This window comes from Channa argus, chromosome 8 (genome assembly GCF_033026475.1).
Source record: "Channa argus isolate prfri chromosome 8, Channa argus male v1.0, whole genome shotgun sequence".
NCBI lineage: Eukaryota > Metazoa > Chordata > Actinopteri > Anabantiformes > Channidae > Channa > Channa argus.
Window position 1 is genome coordinate 18432374 of NC_090204.1, and position 21962 is coordinate 18454335.

General features: G+C 38.5%; 4 protein-coding genes across 16 annotated transcripts in view; 3 read left to right on the top strand and 1 right to left on the bottom strand.

Moving 5' to 3' along the window:
• Nucleotides 1-4890, top strand: part of sgip1a (SH3GL interacting endocytic adaptor 1a) — a 54331-nt gene extending 49441 nt beyond the window's left edge. For all 12 annotated transcript variants that reach the window (XM_067514505.1, XM_067514506.1, XM_067514503.1 and 9 more), the window contains 3 exons: nt 27-91; nt 901-1065; nt 1254-4890. In XM_067514505.1, coding sequence (XP_067370606.1) covers nt 27-91; nt 901-1065; nt 1254-1276 — 253 coding nt within the window. In that variant the 3' untranslated portion in view covers nt 1277-4890. The remainder of the gene's footprint in view (nt 1-26; nt 92-900; nt 1066-1253) is intronic.
• An 878-nt stretch (nt 4891-5768) lies between these two features.
• On the bottom strand, nt 5769-7330 carry insl5a (insulin-like 5a). Its single transcript, XM_067513510.1, has 2 exons — nt 6991-7330; nt 5769-6350 (listed from the first exon to the last, which is right to left on the bottom strand). Exons 1-2 carry the CDS (start codon nt 7160-7162, stop codon nt 6184-6186), a joined length of 339 nt encoding a protein of 112 aa, XP_067369611.1. The 5' UTR covers nt 7163-7330; the 3' UTR covers nt 5769-6183.
• A 4740-nt stretch (nt 7331-12070) lies between these two features.
• Nucleotides 12071-16011, top strand: pars2 (prolyl-tRNA synthetase 2, mitochondrial). Of its 2 annotated transcripts, none has more exons than XM_067513729.1 (4): nt 12071-12156; nt 13599-13954; nt 14692-14937; nt 15034-16011. In XM_067513729.1, exons 2-4 carry the CDS (start codon nt 13628-13630, stop codon nt 15913-15915), a joined length of 1455 nt encoding a protein of 484 aa, XP_067369830.1. In that variant the 5' UTR covers nt 12071-12156; nt 13599-13627; the 3' UTR covers nt 15916-16011. The 2 variants fall into 2 exon arrangements, with proteins under 2 accessions (XP_067369830.1, XP_067369829.1); XM_067513728.1 differs by having other exon boundaries at nt 12093-12146.
• A 749-nt stretch (nt 16012-16760) lies between these two features.
• On the top strand, nt 16761-20271 carry ttc4 (tetratricopeptide repeat domain 4). The gene is made up of 10 exons (XM_067513730.1): nt 16761-17023; nt 17182-17299; nt 17383-17544; nt 17722-17799; nt 18247-18371; nt 18481-18567; nt 18721-18962; nt 19358-19442; nt 19805-19887; nt 20152-20271. The coding sequence occupies exons 1-10, from the start codon at nt 16913-16915 to the stop codon at nt 20249-20251; spliced, it is 1191 nt and encodes a 396-aa protein (XP_067369831.1). The 5' UTR covers nt 16761-16912; the 3' UTR covers nt 20252-20271.
• Nucleotides 20272-21962: the final 1691 nt, after the last annotated feature.

The window sequence follows — 21962 nt, forward strand, 5'->3', positions numbered from 1 at the left end:
TTTCAGTCCTCTTTTGATCCTTACAGGAATGCAGAGCAGCAAAAAATCCTTTGGAAGATTCCTGATATCTCACAGAAATCTGAAAATGGAGGTATGCACAGTTTTGTGGTGAAATTCATAAGTTGGCCTCTAATTAAATTGCTCCTGTTTCCTGGTAATAGCAGATTTAACCATAGCCCAGTAAGACGCCAGCATAAATGTTCACATTAGAATACAAAGTATACAAAAACATTGCAAAGGTAACACCAGGTAACAGAAAAAGCTGAATAGTGACTCAAAGATGAAAAGGTAGACGCGCTGACTGTACGATGTTATTATATCTTACTCGAGTTTCAGTGTAAAATGCCAGTTTCAGTTACACCAGCTCTAGGGAAAAAACAACCTAAGTGTGTGAGTGGGGTCTTGTAAATGGGATGGTACAACAGCTGTGTCTAAAGAAACCAGTGCCCTCTTCTGTATGGAAAAGATGTTGCATTTTAGTGAACAACCTGATTTACAGAACTTGCTCTAGTAGAATATTTGAACTTATAAAAAATAGTTTGCTTTGCTCATCTGAGCTGACCTGCCTGATATGCAGAAGCAAGACAGTAAATGACATCATTAACTTATCGTTAACACTGTTTCTTCTGCATGAAGTATAATGTTCTTCTCTTTTTGTTATGTATCTATTTCTATTTTCCATGCTCTCTGTGATTAAAAAAAACATATGTTTCATATTTTTTTAAATGAATCTCCAGCGACCATGTTGATGCTGAACTGGCTTTCATACAAAAGTTAATTATAGCATCTGTAGATGCTTTGTCCTGCTACCCACATTTTATCATTTTAGGATATTTCTGCTATCCAAGCTGTTTCCACGACATTTTGTGAGATCTTTCTGAATAGGAATTCTTCCCTCAGGTGTGGGATCGTTGTTAGCACGCTTCCAGCTTACAGAAGGCCCCAGTAAGCCAGCTCCACTGGCAGTGCAGTTCACCAGTGAGGGGACCACCCTGTCGGGCTGTGACATTGAACTTGCTGGGCCAGGATACCGCTTCTCTCTGGTCAAGAAGAGGTTTGCAGCAGGTTAGTTCATCAGTTCAGTAAATTAAGGTGTTTTCAAACCCAAAATATTGTAAACCAGTGTTACAACTTTCTAGCAAAGGCTTTATCAACTTTTCTATTGGATCAAACCTTTCTAAACCTAAACTTACATTAGTAAATTATTTGAATTTGTTTTTTTTCTTGTTCTTTTTGACATTGGTGTCTTTCAGGAAAATACCTGGCTGACAACTAACTCATGCTACTGAGAACAGCACTGTAGAACAAAACAATTGCAGTGGACTGAGGATGACACAGAGGACAGACTGATACCCCACAGACTCTCTATTAACCTTTTCTGAACCCACAGGACAGCTCCGCAGCCTACCCAGCAGTATTGTATAACTTGCATATAGCATTGTGGAGCTGTTTTAAGTCATGTAATTATTGTATTTGTATTCATTTCATAACATCTGTATTGCTGCAGTTAGACCCTTGGGTTCTCTCCTCCCCTCTCAAGTCTGTGCCTCTGTCTCCATCCTCTTCTGGTCAATGTGTGGTGGTTTCTTTTTTTTTCCTTTTTTTTTTTTCTTTTTTTTTTTTGAAAGCTTCACTGCAGCTGCCTGACCCAGTTTTAGCTAGATTGTACACTGGTTGACGTTTGTTGTCTGTTGTCCAGAGAGATTTAGTTGTTGTTGTTTTTGTTTTTTTTTAAATGCTTAAAAAGATTTTTGTGGTCAGACACACACCTCAGCCTCAGATGCATTCAGAGTTAGACTAGGTATAGCTGAAGCAGGGCCCTGGACAATTTATAGAAAGCAAAAACATCTTCACCCCCACATAAAAAAAGCTCCGAGCTCTAAGCCTGCGAGAGCTGTCCTCTCTTTCTTGCACTGACAGAAGTCATTTGTGTGGATTTTTCCAAGAATTGAACGGATTTACTGAGTTTCATTAAAGCAGTGTTTTCTGTTGGTGCAGTCTGATGAAACTCGGGAACAAGTAACTACAAAAAAGTAGAATTTCATTCATTACATACTGGTACTACAGGGTCATATGTCTTTGGATCGCATCCTTTTTAATATAAATGCACTGATCGGTCAGTCAAACTGTTATTTAATTTTTCTGGAATATGAACACATGGAGAGGTTTTTAGCCAGTTAGGCAGCTGCAATGATAAATCAACTTACTGGTTGCAAAATAAGAAAAACATGTTCCTGTCAGAACAAAAGATGTGTACAAAGTGTCATTTTAAATCAATAATATATATCTTAAAGGGCGTTTGGTGTTATCCCTGTATTGTCAGATAGCCTTTCTGTTGTTCGCAGGACAGCAGTGTTAGACTCCAGAGTACATGACAGCATTCTATTTTTATTTATTGATGACAATGATTTGTTGTATAAAATGTGATTCTGTATATGAATAGAATTTGAATGGTATCACACAACTCAGAACCCTTGAAGATTTAAATATTTGAATTCTCTCTCTCTCTCTCTTTTTGTTATCTGTGTAGTTGGGTAACCTGTGTACAGTATAAGGTATAATTTTTGAATTTATTTCAGATATAATTTTTTAACTCAAGTGCAACAGAAGATTTGAGCTATATATGGGTGGGGGGTTAATTTAAAGAAAAAGATTAATATCTTCATGGATGCTCTGTTATGCTTTGTGTAAGCAGTGTTAATGTACAGTTAGTTACACCATGGGCAAGGTCCATACTTTAAAGAGTCATTATAACATTTTGGGAGAAACACTTGCTGGCTTTCTTGTTAAAAGTTAGGTGAAATGATAAAAGGCACCTTTTTATATGCATTGCTTACATATGAAAATGTGTTTGCTTAGCTCAGCTTGGCATAAAGACTGGAAACAAAAAGAAGTGGATACCCGGCTTCATCCAAAGGCAACAAAATACCAGCATGTCTAAATGGTATTAATGACCCAAGTACGTCTTGGTTGTAAAGAAATAAATGTGAAAAGTGTTACTTTATATAGGTTTTTAACTTATTGTAGGGCCTTAGAGGCAACAGTAGGTACTGTAGATTTTTGGATGGTGCTTGGTCTTCTTGGCGAATGACCATAAAGTTTTGTGCAGGATTCATGGTCCCCATGTGATGCATCGTGGGGACTCTTGTGATCCTCTGACTTCTCCTTAAACAGGCTGGAGTTTCTGTTTGCCCAAACTTACTTTGGACCAACTAGCAACATTCCTGACTTTTTCAGATGTAGCCCATTTCCTATTTAGTGCTAATTAGCGAAAGTTAGCATGCTGGGAGTCCGGCTCCCAGTCTTTATGCTAAGCTCATTTTATAAAGCCGGCTGCTGGCTGCTTTTCTTTGTATTTAACAGTTAGAAATACAAATGGAATTTATCTTCTCATCTGTTGGTCAACAAGAAAGCAAACAAACATATTTCCCATAATGTGGAATTTTCCTTTAAATGTGGTCAGGACAGTGACGGCATCACAGCAGTGATGAAGTTTCATTGTACCACTGCTGGAAGTGGATTTGTTTACTAGGCTTCACGTGATCAAACGGAAAGAAAACACTCATATTGAGCCAAAACTTTCAGTTCCCATGTTCAGTTACCACTTCAGCCTTGACGTACGTCATTAATGAAGATTCTGACCTGATTCTTACCTGTTTCTGTTCACCTCAGTGGTACCTGAACTCCCCAGTTATGTCATAAGCACATCTCCAATTATCCAACCAACGCTTGAATCCATGGCTTTATTTTGCATAATTGTAATGGTCTCTGTGAGATGACATGAGTTGAAAAAGATTGTGGAGCGAGGTTAAGTCGACCAAAATGCTTTTTTTTTTTCTAAGTTTTCTTTTGTATGTTATGTGTGTGTCCCCTGAGACAGAAAGGACTCTGTTAAGGAGAATAAGCTCAATATTTTTAAAATGAATAAAAATGAAAAAAATTATATTGTTTAATGTGAAAAAAAAAAACACTGTGCTGATGATGTTAAACTTCCTGAATGCTCTGACACTCAACATGAAGAACAAAGTGTATGTGAAAAGCGTAGCTGAAGATCTCTGTACTGTACTCCATCTGCATTCCGCTAAATGCAACTCATCATAGTCATTTCACAGCTGTCATTCAAGTTTTAGAGGCTGGATTTATTACATATTATTTAGAAGTGGTTAATAGATCACTGAAAAAGAACATCAGATCTAGGCCATGCTGGTAAAATTAGATCTTATTCTTGACCAGATATTCATGTTCAAACCTCATCCAAGGGATCATTGTGGTTTTATTTTGTTGCACGATGATGATGATGATGATGATGATTGGTACCATTCAGCTTCTTGTAATACATTGATTTGGTAAGATTTTCTGCGACAGCATGACTGACAGTTGTTGCTTTCAGAGTGAGTCTTGAAGCTATCAGTGCAACAGTCACTACAATATTATCTACAGATGCCCACCATACAGACGCCAACCTATCATCCGTCTGTTTTGCTAAGTTCAGCTTGAAGAGGCAAAACAAAGTCAGTCTCCTCATTCTTTGCATCTTCTAATAAAAACAAAAATGGAACCAGACTAGTATTTGTTCATCTCCATGGTGAGTTTGTCCTGCAGTAATTCATCATGCATGCAGAGCATGCAGTAAATGGTGGGGCATCTATGATGATGATGATGATGATAGATAGTACTGAAATGACGTGTTGTTCGGAGTGTCGGTTACCTGTACTAATGTTGAGATAAGAGCAGGGAGTGCGTTTATGTGTGTTATAAGCCAGAATGCTTTTTGGTTCTGTACCGTTAACCTCAAACACATGTGCAAGCTGTTTGTACAGTACATAACAATGCTAAGATGAACTGAGAAACATAGTTTGCTTTCCAAAACCAATAAAAGTTATAACTGGATCCTCTATTTGGAGTTTTCTTTGTCTAAGCAGTAGTCTGGAGGGATCATTTTTGCTTTGTTTTAGATGTGCATTGAATATTTTCCACGACATATAGTGTAGACATACATGTGCCCCAAAAATTTATTTCAGCTTTCTTTGGTATATTTGACTTTTGTCTCCACATCTGGATTCCTACAGTACTTAATGTAGATCGTTAACTGCCCTTAGGATGAACTGGAACGACGTTGTGGCTCCTATAACTGTAAATCTATCAACATTATCAACTCAATTTGGTTCTTTTGCTTTTCTTTTGTTGTAGGCAAACTAAATTTAAAACTAATGATATGCTGTAGTTTGACAGCCGTAACTACACCTTGTGCTTGGTTTTAGTAAAAATTGAGCTCAGAGTACAACTGTGCCTTGGAGTCATTTTACACAGGGGCTAACAACACTGCAGCCTTCATCCTGTTGTAGTTATATGGGGGGTTGAGGTAGGACAGAAAGTGAGGGAAGAGAGGAAAATCACATACACTGAAGAGGACTTGCCAAATGGGACAGTCCTTGTTCAGTGGTCCCCAACTCTTAATGCCTCCTGATCATTTTTATTCTTAAGGACTTTAAGAGTTAAGATTTTTCCGTACTTTGCAGAAAAGCAGCAACGATTAGGAAACAAAAATCCTAAGCGACCATTTGGATTTATCTTTTGACCATTTGTGGGGGTCCACTCCCTAAGCTGAAAAAACCTGTCCTTAGTCACCAGCGTGCTTCTTTTTTTATGATATGGTGCTATTATTATTATATGGGTATTCATTATAAAGATATTAACTAAAAACAGTGTCCAATGTTCAGTGTCCAGGATTGTAATTAAAGAAAATTCTCACAGCACTTACGCCCTGTGCACGAACATTTATTCAACAAATAAGGGAAAACGATACATCACAGTAGAGATATGCATTTAACAAACCCGCAACCAACACCTTTTGTTTCTTGATTCTTATTGACTGATTTTTATGTATAATTATTATATTTGTATGGTTGTACATGTGTTTCAGCTTAGGTACAGAAATATGTTCACAGATGCTCAGGTGGTCCACATTCACATCTACAAACCCTACAAGTTATTTCAAAACTAACAAAAAATATCAAACACAAACAAAAATAAACAGTTGTGGGTTTGAACATTATTATACATACAGTAAAACAATCATGTTGTTTTTAATGTCGGAGTTGCGATTTAGATTTGGAATTACGGCAAAATGGGTGAAAACCGAGTCATTGTGAGGATGAGGAAGAAGACGAAAGGAGATGGCCCTCAGCAGAGGAAGGTGAGGTCGCTCTTCCTGCAGCCCACCTGGCAGCACACAGTGGTCAGTATGTTATTAATGTCTCGTCTGGTCAACTGGGAGCCCAGGCTGCTGCTGCTGCTGCTGCTGCTGCTGCTGAGGTTCTCCAAGCTGCCTTGCTCCCCTGTGGACACTCCTGGAACAGTATAACCCACAAAATACAAAAAAAAGCACCATTTAGACAGAAAACATTTAACTTTGTTTTAATTTGGTCCTATAACCAGATCCCTTCACACTTTTCTCTCTAGTAATTTTATCACAGTTGCATCCACTAGTGGGATGAATAACTGTGGGAAATTACGGTCCGTGTTCCCAATATAAGGACAGTTTAACTGAGTCTGTTGCTATTTGTCTGCTATTTTCAGAAACCTTAGCGAGCATGCAATCTGTGGGATTCACTTTATCAGAAAATTTGCTACAATACTTTAGTGTCTCCTCATTATTATCAGAGGAGGGTTCAGTGTGGACAATCAGTGTTAAAACACACAGAACTCTATTTCAAATTCAACAAAGGGTCAACAAACATACCAATTACACTATGTCAATGTTAACATTTCACATTAAAGCTTCAGTTAAGATAATGAGGAAAAAAAAAAAGCAAACAAATTAGCCTGTGCACATAATCCTTTGGTGTACAGAACATCTACTACATAACAACTTTTAAGAATAGATTTCCACAGAAACAGTTTTGTGTACGTGTGTAATAACATCAACCTCTGTAACTAAAACATCGGGATTCACCATTTTTATCACAATGAACAAAACAGTTGTCTCACCATCTACATCTGACTCGGTGAGGAATCTCCTCCAGCGGGAGCCTCCGCAGGTGTAAACGACGGCCCTCAGGAACTCTCGACCACACAGCTTCACCGCCTGCACGTCTGCTCTCACCTGCTGCACACACACCACTGCACACATGAGCAAAGGCAAAACCACCAGAGCCCGCATGTTGAAGACTTCACTGTGTGTATATGTATCTGTTTGTTGCTCTTGGCCTAAGCTCTTCTCTTCGTCTTCTTTGTTGTTCTCTCTGCTGTGTAACTATCTTGCTGGCTGAGTTTCTTTTAGAGTCTTGTGTAGACGGCAGCAGTGGATGATCCAGTGCTTTCTTCTTCTTTCATTATATACCATCCATCTTTCAGTTCATCAGCGCTGAGGATCTCTCCACCTCCTTCTAACTTGCCCTCGGCCCAACCCAATCACGCACACACACAAACACACACACACACTCATGACGGTCATGTCATTTTATGTCATCTCCACCATGACCATTTTTAGCCCCTTAAGAGAGAGTAACGGCCATCAGTGCTTTACAGCCTCCAACTGACAATCACATTAGATGAGGAGCAGCCTCTTTAGCCTGTTTACAGCTCTTTGATGGCCTGATTGTACTTCATTTTACTGCAGTTTGGCCCATATGTGAGGAAAAAAGTCAATGTTGACAGTTCATCATGCGAGTCATTAAGGTGGTGCTGATGGTGTGATGTGATAAACAGCATGACATTTCAGTCCCATTGTTAATAGTAGGGGTCCTACTCAGGATGTCTATGAAGTTCTAATATGTTTAGCTGGACATACTACAGTATATGGTTTTAGTGGATAAAAATAAAAAGAGAAAAAGTTGAACCAAGTCTTAGTTTTGCCTTTCAAGCATTTTCCTATAAGGTCACATCCTTATTTTTTAGGTGAAATGTAGCATAGTAAAATATTTACTGGAAAAAAACATTGTCGATTGGTTGTTTTCTTAATTAGGTCCTAATACATTTGTGGACTGAAGGGACTCTGCTTCACATTATGGCAGTAAAATCACATAATCTTCTTTGTCAACTTATTGTCATTATTCCAGTTGCTATAAATATTAGCTTAAGCCCCACCTGTATTTATCCGCTACTGAAAATAATCCAAAACAAATGCACTATTAACTCTTGGGGGACTTAAAGTCAGCTTACATCTACAGCAACCAGCTATTTAACAAGTTATTTAGCTTTTTCCAAAAAAAACCCAAAAACATAAACGAATAAATCATATAGCCTGCTACTTTATATAATCATATAAATTCAGCATAAACAAAAGATTAAGCATGACCATTTGAAAAGGTACGCAAAGCTACTTAGACCAAGGTTTCAACTTTGTTTTTTACCACTTTCAGAACATTTCCTCAGCCTTCTGTGGCCGGCTTGTATTCATCTGCAGTGTTAGAAGCCTAAGCAGACTCAGTTGTATGCATGTCACCATAACTAAAAACAGTTATTTATTGTCTGATGTAAAATGGTTGAAGCCTGAAATTGGGTGTCTTTTATCAAACAGACACAGAAAAAACATGTTTGTGATCTCTTTTTCTTTCATTTCTTTATCATGCAGCATCAGCAGACACAGTGTATTGATTTGATCTGACTGTGCTGCTTGGCTAATATGTTTGCTATGATGATAATCCTGCTCTGGCTCCAAGACACTTCCCCTTTATCATTTTTTTGGTAAACCATAAATGACTACTAAGAGCCCGACAAAGGTCTTCGGGTTACCATGAGCTCGTCCACAGATGGTTTGTATTCTTCTTTAGCTGAAACACAATTCGCAAATACTTTGTCTGCTGATTACCTATGAATTGCTGATATAATAGCATTTGTGTTATGCCGACAACATAACAGAAATGCTATCCTCTATCCTCAGATGATGTTTGTGTACTTTGACAGAATATATTAGGGTCTGACCAAATGACTAGCAGCTGTAGTGAGGCAGCAAAGCTTTCCTCCCATCATGGTAGGAAGTTATTAGCTTCTATTAAATTACAAATCTCCTTCATGTTTTCCATTTCAATCTAACAAATAGCTGGCGGCACATCTGGCCTGACTGTGTTTGAGAATTTAATTGAAACATGAAGATTTAAAGGTCAGTGGTTGTAAGTGAATATAATGTTATGTGTCACTTAATTAAATAATTAATTGGTGTAATCACAATGTTTGTTCCAACATCCTTTTAATGCAGCATAAACAGTTTTATCTTAGGCACCAGTTTACGTCTGACAGGTTGGAGAAGGAGTTCCCTCTTGTGTGAAGACAGACCCATAAAGAATATTCTTTGTGCAATTTGGAGCAGGAAAACAACTTCACTCAAACCGTTAAGGGTAAAATGGGTCAGACCTAATTTCCAAAAATCAATGGTCGACCTCATTAATGACCTTGTGGCTGAATGAGTAAAATCCCAGCAGCCAAAATTTTCACAATCACACGTAGTTTCACCAGTACAGTGACACAAACATGTATAAAAACCTCACCTTTACTACACAGGAGGTAGACACAAATTGTACACTAGCCACAGAGCCAGGTTGTTTGTGGTCACGTGTTTCTCTTTGCATCTCTCTTTGGACATTAAACCTCTCCTAAGGGGACTACTCATACAGTATCTCAAGTAGACATTCAGTCGCCCATTTCGCTGGGAACTAAATCTTACAAGAAGAGCTACGAGATAAATGGATGAAAGAGACCCAAACCATATGGGCCCAGGGAATACATCAATACGTGCATCTTCAATTTATCTGAAATCTGCAGACTGAATAACGTCCTGCAGAGTGTCCACCTGAAGGAAAAGAGCCAGAGACACTCAGCTGTGTTTACCATGCGAGTCGGCCATCAGGTGTCTATGTGTCAACGACCGACTGGGAGAATAATGGATTAAAATTGCTGGCATAAAATGCTTTAGAGCCAGTAAAAGTGCATTAACGCAGACTACAGTCCAGCATAGTGTAAACAAAAGGCAAAGATTACTTGTGATGGTATAGTACGTTCCATAAAAACTCATCAATTGTACCAAAACACTATTTTTCCCCCGATGAGTGACGGATGGCCAGTGTCACTTGTTTTGTTGTAAAACTCTTGGTGCTTTATGGAAAACAAATACACAGTCAAAGATGAACTGTGTTTTTGTCCTTTCACACAGCGCTCTCCTATTTATTCTCCCTGTATGTGCTTCACTTGTGAAACACTTGTGTGTTTTGCATTAGGTTTTCAGACAAACAGGACTTTTGGCTCTGTAGGCCAAGCCCCTCCTCACTTTTTCCTACAGTGACAAACTTGAGTTGTTTCGTGCCATCTGTCCATTGTCCCCGACCACAACACAGCGACATAATCTTCTCACTCATAATCTTGCTCAAGGCTAAAGTGTTTATGCTGAACAAAGTAAAGCTGCTGTACCTTTCATTAGGCCAAAGACAAAGTAATTTGTTGAGGGTAAAAATACATGAAATGAAAAATGTGTTTTACTGTAGATTTTGTGGATTGAGTCACTGGACATTGCATTGTTACTTGCTGAGATGAAATATTAGCGTTTGACATTAGTATTATAATAAACAAAGCCCCTCACACAATCTTCACAAATTGAATGTGACTGAATAATGCAGTCAATAGCCACAGGTTTACATTAAAGTTACAATAGTGAATTAACCAAATAAACATTGTTTTAAAAGAGGCGTGTTTAATTTTGCAGAAACGTTTCAGATATATATGCTTTTTACATATCTAAACACCGATAACATGCTGAGGCATCCGAATCTTGGACAACCAATGCAGAATGGTCAGTTCCAGTGCTTCCTCCTGTTGCTCTTGTAGCTGTAACTCTGTTGTGTTACTATAGCTCCCCCAGGCCCACCGACAGTACAGTCACACATTTCCGCTGAAAAACATTTCATTCAAAAAGTTTGAGCTTCTGGAAGTTGAATTCAGGGTCACCTAGGAATATTCTGAAGATCTGATAATAGTGCATTGATGCAATCAGTATGTTTCAAGGACAGAAGTTATTTTGTTCGTTCTGCGAATGAGCCCCTGATGTCAGCGAGTCTTTGTTTAGACAAACTTCTGCATCTACACAAGTGATGTATTTTTTATCAGCTTTATATTAAGGTTGTGTCATAGTAATCTGAGTATTAAAAGAGCAGACTTTGGGATTGTTGTATCATAGTGTTTTAACACTTTAACTTTGTTTTTTTATTCAGTAAAGACAAGTATCATGACAGGTAGGAAAATGAAGAAAGTGATGAAATTGTGCAAATATAATCAAATGTGTTTTACAAAAAAATTTTATGTAGCATAAATACTCACATGTAAGTAATGGCTACACCAAATGACTCATTAAATGTGTTTTCAAGCCAATGAACTTTCATCCATTTCCCCTTCCACAGGCCTGCCTGTGTCTTTCACTGTAAATGCATCCTCTTTAAAGTCTCTGTAAAGACTCTGTAAAGTCTAAATTAAGAATTCAGATAACTTTCCTTGGTAGGAATAAAACAGTGCCTGAGAAGCTAATCAGTGATGTGTCAGCATCACATCACTTTTCTTCGTATCTCAATAGAACAATCTTTAGGTCTTATCTAAAAATATGTACTGATGGTTCTAGGTGCCTAGGAAGTAGGAAACTTGATTTGGGCTTGGGAGGAGATGGGGGGGGGGGGCAAAAGCTTCACTTGACCTCGTCATTGAGATTATGTCTTGAAATTGAGAGAAAATTGGATGAATATGAGAAATAAAACAGCAGAAGCAGACTCCTTATCAATTATCAAAGTCAACTTTAAACAAAGTATAAATACACATTAATGTATAATTAGGGAGAGTTGGAAAACTAAGGAAAAACCAAAGAGAGCCTGGAAATGGTGAGGAGTCAAGAAGACATTTTTTACAACCTCATATCAAAGGAGAATTAAATTTTAAATTAACAAAATTAAAGTATTTCCTTGGCCAAAGAGAGAACCATTATCTGAACAAACGAGCAAGGCAACATCTGCATGAGACAATATATGAAATAGAATTGAGCTCGCTAATTCCAGCCTCACCTGTGGAGGGCAGTAACACGCCTAGTTGCGTTTACACTGCCGGAAGATGACGAAAGAAGAAGAAATCGATGCGGGTTGCGACGAAGAGCTTCCGGGTATGGAGTTACAGAGGCAAGATATGGTGGGAAATTATTCAGTGTTTTTGCACTTTGACAACTAATGCAAGTCTTTGCTTTTTTACTTTAACGTGTTTACTGGAAATAAACATAAACATATTGTGGTTGTCGGCCCTAAAGTGACTTTTGCTTGTTAGTTCTGTGTACGTTGGGGTCATTGCTGGCTAACCTGGAATGCTAACCTCAGCTAGCTAAACAGCGAACCTGATCATAACCAGCGTGGACGTCCGTCAGCGATTTCTCCATTTTCAGCCACAGCATCATCACAACCATCGGCATTTAACACATCTGTTCAGACGAATAGGCTGAAAAAAAGGAACCTAGGAAGCAGTGACGACCTTGACCTTTTAAGCCACGTCTGCATCTGCTTGCACCTTGTACTTTCTTTCTTTTCCTTTGGGCTGTTCCCTTTCAGGGGTCTCCACCACGAATCATGTGCCTCCATCTAACCCTGTCCTCTGCATCCTCTTCTCTCACACCAACTAACTTCATGTCCTCTCTCACTACATCCATAAATCTCCTCTTTGCTCTTCCTCTAGACTTCCTGCCTGGCAGCTCCAACCTCAGCATCCTTCTACCGATATATTCACAGTCTCTCCTCTGAACATGTCCAAACCACCTCAATCTGTCCTCTCTGACTTTATCTCTAACACATCTAACATGAGCTATCCCTCTGATGTCCTCATTCCTGATCCTGTCCATCCTCGTCACTCCCAAAGAGAACTTCAATATCTTAAGCTCTGCTACCTCCAGCTCTTCCTCCTGTCTTTTCTTCAGTGCCACTGTCTCTATAAGCTGAACATCATCGCTGGTCTCACCACCGTCTTGAAGACGTTTCCTTTCATTCTCACTCTTTTACTCTTTTATCACAAAACACACCACAACATCTGCTTGTACCTTGTACAAGTAGTATAATTTTAGACAATATATTTTAGATATAAATGCATCATCATAAGTTTTTTTCCTTCTTACAGCATTTAAATATATAGTGTAGTAGAGGTCTAAAGTGGCATAAAATGAAAAAAAAGTGAAACTTCAAGTGAAGCTTCTTATGCAGTGTATATTAAAAAAATACAGTATTAGGACAATTGTGATTATTTACACCCCACAAGTGATTTGTGATAAACCATTTTTTATCATTGTTTAATCTGTTGATTATTATTTTGCATGATAGAATTTCAACTTTTTTATTTCAGAAAGTGAAAATTTTCAGCACATTTTCTAAACCCTAAATGAAATCTTTAAAATCCTTGTTTATCTGACCAAATATCTACTTAAGTTAGTTAGTTTTAACTTAAGTAAACAAAGAGCAATACTTTTTCTTTGGGGCAAACAGCTGCTGTAACAAGCCAAAGTCGTTTTCTTCTAGTATTAATAAAGTGGTTTGAATCTTGATAAAGATTATGGTTTTCAATTAGCTTATTTTTCACATAATTATTTGTTTCAGCTTTAACTGATTTGCATCATCCTGGAACTATGATGGAGCCTGTTATCCATCAGGTTTGGTGGAGAGTCACCCACCGTCTCCGCCGAACCTCATTACTTCCCAGGAGGAGCCATTCAGGCTGTGCCGAGCACATCTCTGTACCTGCCTCCACTCGCTCCAGACATATCAGACCCACGCCCTTGGTGTCCCGTATCTACCAGCCATCACACTTGCGTGATGTAGGCCAGGACAGCCGAGTGCAAGGAGAGATGACCTGCAAGAGCCAAAGACTCATGCAGCAGGCCGGCCTCATCCATTCATCAAACCCAGGGTGTTACTACTACCTTCCTGCCACTGTCCGCTCCATGGAGAAGCTGGTGAGATGAGCTTTTATTTTCTCATGAGAAATATAATTAATGCAGGAATATCTGGCTGTGCGATGTACATGAAGACAGAGTTTGTACTGATGCAAATATGTGACCCTACAGCATAAAACACCTGTATAATTGTATTTATACAATACATATCTTTCTGACACTTTTAGTTGTCAGTTTTTAGTTCTTTGTGTTTATCTTTGCATTTTTTTCCATGTGCAAAGCTTCTTTTTGTCCTTAATAACATTATGATTTTAATTGATAACCTATGTTTCTGAAATCAGACCATTCAAATGGCTGTGGGGACTATGCTGCATTTTTCTCATTACTCCTTTATCCTTTCTTTTTATTTCACAGACTAAGCACTAATTTAGAGAAGCTAACTGCCATTTAAATCCAAAGATATTATATACATGTCGCAATTTGATGATTTGAATTTGAAATAGGTTTATTGGATTGCAAAATAAAGGAGCTGTCCATCTCTATAAAGCTCCGTTTTTTTTTAAAGCATATTTGTTTTAAACTTGCAAAACAAAGCAACAGTTCATACTGTAAATGGGCCCTTGTAACAGGATGCGTATATACTCACATTGTGACATTAGACAAGCAGTAAGTCTCTGATATCTGTTGTCTTGGGTGAAAACCACAGCAATAGACGATGTGTGATAAACCTCTAAGCAACTATCAGTTTACATGTTATTTTGTTTCTGGAAAATTCCAACTGCTCCTATTGAATATAGGTGAGAGTGATTGACCAGGAAATGCAGGGCATTGGGGGACAGAAGTTGGACATGCCTAGTTTATGCTCAGCTGATCTCTGGAAAGTCAGCGAGCGCTGGGAGTTAATGGGAAAGGAACTATTCCGTTTGAAAGACCGCCATGGAATCGACTACTGCTTAGGTCCCACACATGAGGAAGCGGTGACAACTCTGGTAGCTCACCAGACAACTCTCTCCTACCGGCAGCTTCCGCTGCTCCTTTATCAGGTAGCCTTTACCTTTTTGCAACACATACATTTTCATGCATATAAATTTTGCATGAGTTTTACAATTTTATATTTATTTATATTTTGTTCTAAACAGATCACAAGGAAATTCAGAGATGAACCGAAGCCAAAGTTTGGACTTCTCAGAGGAAGGGAATTCTACATGAAAGACATGTACTCATTTGATGTGAGTGAAGAAGAAGCTTACAAGACCTATGAATCTGTGTGCCAAGCTTACACCCAGCTGTTCACCCGACTTGGCCTGCGTTGCGTTCAGGTGCAAGCAGATACAGGAAACATCGGTGGCAAACTTTCCCACGAATTTCAGCTGCCAGCAGATATCGGGGAGGACCAGCTTCTGGTGTGTGGGAACTGCTCCTTCTCTGCTAATGTAGAAACCATGTCATCAGACAGAACTGATTGCCCACAGTGCAAAACTGGCACACTGGTGGAGTCAAAGGGTATAGAGGTAGGACACACATTTTACCTAGGGAAAAAGTACTCTCGTGCATTCAAAGCTGTCTTCACCAATGCTCAGAACAACCCTAGCATTGCTGAGATGGGCTGCTATGGTCTTGGCGTAACCCGTATTCTTGCTGCAGCCATTGAGGTGATGTCAACAGAGGAGGGGATCCGCTGGCCAGGACTTCTTGCCCCTTACCAGGTTTGTGTTTTACCTCCCAAGAAGGGCAGCAAGATGGACAAGGCAGCTGCCTTGGCTGAGGACCTGGTTCACACTTTGGAAAAGGCCTTGCCTCAATTGAGAGGTGAGGTTGTTCTTGATGACCGCACACAGATGACCATTGGAAAGAGGCTGAAGGATGCCAGCATATTGGGCTATCCGTATGTCATCGTAGTTGGGCAGGGAGCTCTAGAGGAAACACCCAGGTTTGAGGTGACCTGCCAGGAGATAGGTGAGAAAATGTTTCTTAGTAAAGACGGATTAATAGATCTGCTCAGAAAAGTCGAAACTGTATGAATAACAATTTTTAATCTGTGTGTGCTGCATAATAAGCAGTGTGTTCATGATTTAATAATTAAAGGGGTGGAAAAATAGAACTTGTCTGTTTTGTCTTAACTCTGAAATGTCTTGTTTGTTTTTCTTACAAAATCATAAAAGCTATGGCACAACTCTACTGACACAACAAAACCTAGATAATCAGCCTTATGATATTAAATTGCACCTGGTTATCATGGCTATGAAAAGAATGTGACAGTTTAATTTTTTGCAGAATTTCACATTTAATGCAAATACAAACATGAACAGAAAAACACATTTCATCATTTGAGGTTTTTATCTAAAGTAACTTACAAATAAATCCACACACCACGCAACTTTGGGTTTGTCTTGCTCAAGGACACTTCCAACACATAAACCTGAGGAGGTGGGGAACAGCTTGTTTTTGTCACTGTAATTGGCATTTTCACTTCCATTATAATACAACTCAATGCTGGTATTTGATAAATACAACCATGTCGTGGGTGGCAAGTCAGTAGGGAGTCAGTGATTCGATCCCCGGTCCCGGCTATATGTCGAAGTGTCTCTGGGTAAGACACTTAACCCCTAACACCCCATTCCCCTCCTCAGCTGTGCAGTGCTGCTCCAAGCCCGGGATAAATTGGGTAGAGTTGCGTCAGGAAGGGCATCCGGCGTAAAAACTGTGCCAAATCAACATGCGGACAATGATCTGCTGTGGCGACACTGAACTCACGGGATAAGCCGAAAGGACAAAAATAAATAAAAATATTTCAAGATTTAGATTTATAAAGAAACTAATGTTATCAGCGTGTGTTTCCGCACGGACATGTATTAATGTTGCACCGACGATGTACATGTGTAAACTAGCTGGGTAGCTTCTAGATTCACCAGTGTTAGTTCAATTTGTATACTGGTGCATATAATCCATGTCATAACCTAACAACATAAGGTTCTCAAATAACAAAACGGTGCGTTTAAAAATATAATTTGATCGAAAATGGCGTCTTCGGCGGCGCAAAATGAGAGCGACGACGGCATGGACGAGTTTATGGACAAATTCAAGAGCGAAAGATATAAGAATGCTTTCACTGAAGACAAATGGGAGGAGGTAACGCTAACATTTAGAAACTAGTCACCATCAACATCAGGGACAACGTTATTTTTAACGTGTTAAACCATTGTTAGCTAAATTGGCAAACTTAACTGTAAATCTTCTGTTCATCCGTAAAGACTGATTTTTTTTTTTTTTTATTTCATTTCATCCAGGAGTTTAATAAGGTACCCATGTTCATGAAAACAGCCCCTGAAGAAATTGATCCAAAGAAATACCCAGAGCTAGCTTGTCTCCAGGCCATTATTCACGATGAAGATAGGCCCCCTGAGGGTAAGTAGACCACCTGCTGATGTCATAATGATCGAAAACAAAGCTGCACTCAGTGGCATGTGAGAAACTCTCAATCTTCCCAGAGCAAGCAAAGAGCCTGAAGGATGAGGGAAATGCGTTTTTCCAAGAAAAGAACTACCAAAAGGCCATAGTGTCGTACACCGCAGGTCTGAAGAAGAAATGTGGAGACCAGGACCTCAATGCTGTTCTTCTCACCAACAGAGCTGCAGCACACTTTTACCTGGGTAAACATATTTCTACTGCTAATTTGTAAATGGTGTAAATATGGATCCACAAGTTGTAATGTAGTTTTTAATCGACTTTTAAAAGATCAAGAAATATACATTTCTGTTCGTGTACTGTTATTAAATTATTCTTGGTTCACTCTTACTTACAATAAAGTCTGAATTTCTGTCACGAAGGTAACATGCGGTCGGCACTGAATGATGCAGCAGCAGCAAAGAAAACCAAACCAGGTCACCTTAAGGCATTAATCCGAGGTGTGTGTACTAGAATCATTTGAATGACAGTGTATACACGTTATACAAAATAATCAGTACAACAACAACAAAGAGAATGTAGAATCGTAGTATCACAAAAAATGATTTCAAAATCACAACAGAGTTGTTTTAGCTGTTAAGATGTCATTATTGCAGGAAACTACCCTTATTATGCAAAGTTGCACATAATTGAGCAGGTTTGTTTTATAGTGATATTGGAAGAAGTACTTTATATTGATTAAATCATATTATTCACCAGATTCCTTTTGTTAGCTATAAATGGCTCCAGGCTTCCAGGATTGCTATATAACAGGGCTGGATTATAAAATTGCACACTATGCCAAAATGGAGCATTTCATTCATGTTGCCCACAGTAACCATAAGAAAATATTGCTCAGTGACTGTGATAAAACAATATAATAACTAGCCTGTATGTGTTTTCTGCAGGAGCTCAGTGCTGTATAGAGCTGCGTAGTTTTTCAGAGGCCACTCAGTGGTGTGACGAGGGTCTTACGACCCACCCTACAGACAAGAAGCTGCTGGAGCTAAGAGCTGCTGCAGAGAAGCACAAGGTACAAACCCTCGTGAGGCCTGAATGCTTTTATTGTGAATGCATTGTGAATGTCCACATTATTTCAAAAGTAATTTCAGATGAGCATAAAGCCATGCTTCTTTCTACAGAGGGCAGCTGAGAGAGATGCCAGGAAAGCCAAGGCCAAAGACAAAAAGCTGCAGGCTGAGAAAGAAGCCCTTCTGGCTGCTATAAAGGTAGGAATTCAATTTAAAACTTAAACGAAAATTAAACTTTAACTTGGTCATTTAAACATCTGTGGGACTTTGTATATGAATTTGTATTAGGTGTATAGTGAAATGATGTGTACATTGTGTTTATTACGTACATTTCTTTTGTGATTTCTCCAGGATCGAGGCATCAAGCTCTTCCAGTCTAAGAAGCCTTGTCATCGTGGCTCAGACAGTGAGGATGACAGTAAAGGCTCCACAGCAGCGATGGCACAGCTGAGCCTGGATGGCCTCAGCTCTCAGGAGGCCACGGGGGCTCAGGTTTACCTAGACAAGCAGGGCTCTCTTCACTGGCCTGTGCTCTTCCTCTATCCTGAACACCAGCAAAGTGATTACATCTCAGCCTTCTGTGAGAACAGCTGGTAAGTTTCTCCTGTTCTTTCTTTTTTTTGATTTGGAACCAGATCGTACCTACATGGAGAAATTGCAAGCCACGTTGCAGTATTTCCTGTATTTATGTACAGGAATCGAGTTGTAAAACACTTTTAACAGGAGTAAAAATGCCAATTATAAGTACTTGAACATAAAATTCCTTGCAATCATTAAGAACAGAACCATTTTGTGCTGTAAGAAACAAAGGGAAACCAAAGGTAGTTCATCTTTTAAAACAAATAACAGCACCTAAAATATACGATTAAGTTTTTTTATGGATGTTTAAAGTGCTCTTAAATTAAACGTTTTATCCATTTCATTTTACTAAATACAGATTTTTATCAAAAGGGTAAAATAACTTCACATTCATGTTTTCATTCGTCAGTTTTACAGATCACCTGGCCATCATGTTCGGAGAAGAACCTCCATCCTGGGACATGGAGAGAAAGTACCACACGCAAAATTTGCAGGTTTGTGTTTTTGCTTGAATAGTCAACTTTGATGAACGCAGGCAAAAATAAGTGGTTAGAATATAATATTATTCCTCTTCATCATAAGATTTGTCAGCAATACTTCACCATCCTGATTTAGTTATTAAACTGTGCAGGATATATTTGTTTTTGGTTGTGATCTGACAAAGGTAACGTGTTAGAATGAGAATAAAGGTCACTCGTCTGTGTGCACTGCACATATATGCGTGTGTGCAAACACACAATTTACGATGCAGCGACAAGCAAGCACACCTGTCACGTTGTAATTGGAATCAGTAAATAAAATGACAATAATTGATTTTTAAATGTATCTAAACGTCTGATCTTTCATCACGTTCTAGCTGTACTTCGAAGATGAGGCGAAGGAGACACTCTACCAAGTAAACCCAGAGACGCCTCTTTTAAAAGTGCTGCAGCATAAAAGGTACAATCCACTGATTACAGTGTGGCTTTATTCAATTTATGATTTGGAATCTGCAGGTGTCCACTTTTTTATCTGATATTTTAAGCAGGTGCTGCTTCTCCTTTTTGTCCTTTAAAGGCCTAAAATACATTTCCTTTTATGCTTAGGTTATATTATTGTTGTTATTGTTATACCTAGTTCCAGATTGGTCGTCTTTAATGTTCGTACAACCATTCAGAAAAACAGACCACATTTCCTCATTTTCTCCGTCTTTTCTCTCAACAGGTTTTTTGTCAAAGCAGGCACTCCCAGCTTCATCGTTTTAGTGAACGGCTCGGCTTTCTGCAAACAGTTTTTAACAGGAAAGAGAATAAAAGGATTTTAAAAAATAAAGTCTGAACACACTTTTTATAAAGACTGATTTGTTTTGGAGAACAAAGCACCATGGACCACGGCAAATGCTGTATGTGTGTATATCTCCTGAGCCTGAGAGCTTGGTTCCTTGTATCGCTGCCATAAATCAGTGTAACTTAAATTTAAATACAGTTTTGTTGTGGGGTTTTTTTTTCTGTGCAAAAATAACATTTCAAAATGAGAAGAATATGAAGACATTTTATTGAAGTTCTTTGTTGGACAAAATATTGGTAATAGGATAAAATCTTTTTTAAACCAGGACAGCACATCTTATTTATCCAATAACGTGCTAATGGGTCAGTCAAAGGTCTTAATGGGTCACTTCCAACAAACTAAGAGTTAATAATTATTGACAACGTGAGGTTTAACAATATAATGGAATTCCTGACGGTCTTGTGATGCTTTTACACTAATTCTCTTATTCCATCACTACATTTCACATGAAAAACTAATTATTCTTATCAAAAAACTTTCTACTGTTATGCAAAATAGGTCATGCCATAGATTTTATGAATTACTCTTCTCAGTCCACAGTCAGGAATTAGTCATTTTTTTACATTTATTTTGTCTTCAGAATAGTTTCTTCATCCATCAAATAAGAAAGAAAAATCCTAACAAGACCATTATAATATTGTCCAATTTTATGGTATAGTCTATTTCACAGTCTAATGTTTTTCTAATATCTTATTTAAATTGTATGATATTGTTTGCAGTTCATCCAGTGGAATATCATTTACTTGTGTTATAACCATATTTGCTTAAATGTATTACAGTGTCATCTGTGCTCTACATTAACTGCTTTCATAATTCTGCAGATGTTTTTCTCTAATGAACAGCTCTGCCTATTTTACATCAAGGTGCTCGTAGCCACACAGGAGAAATCAGGGTTCGTAGTTCAAGTTGACATTATCTCAATGGTTGGGCAGGAAAGCCGTTGAAATACCTGCTATTCTAGGTTGATCACAGCGGTGGTTTTCCTCTAAATGGCACAATGGATAATGTGCCATGAATTAGCTAAAGCTGGAGTTTTAAGATCTGACACGTTGATAAGCTATGTGTTGAAATGCTCTTGTTTAGTTAAGACTTCAGCTTCTGACAGGGTTTATTTGTCAGAGGTTCCTGGTGTGCCAAGTTTTCTTTGTCCACAAGTGGAAAACCCAGTCATTTGAAGTCACAGTGCTGTCGTGTAAATGAATGTGCATCACACAGTAAGGCTGCACGCTTTAAGTATGAGAGTTTGGAGCAACTACTTGTGGACTGACGAGACAAAAGTTGAATTATGTGGCTATAATTTGCACAGGTATGTGTGATGAGAAAAATACAATACAATTTAAAAAAAAAAAAAAAAAGAAGAACCCAAAGGAAAACCAATTTCCACAGCCACACAAAGTGTTGTTGTTTTAGACTAACTATACATATAATTGAAAACCTTTGGATAGATCTGAAGAAGGCTGTTCACTGCAGACGACTAAGCAATCCGACTATCAAGGCAAAGGGGGAACATGCATTGAGCACATTTCATAATGCAAACTTTTCCAATGATATAATTTTAAGTATTACTGTAATTACACCTTAATTGTCATGATTATTATGAAACCGAAACTCATTTGACACAGCCTGGTGATTTTGGAAGACAAGAATGTAAAAGATAATTGGTTTCGTCCTTAAAGTAACACACCCGT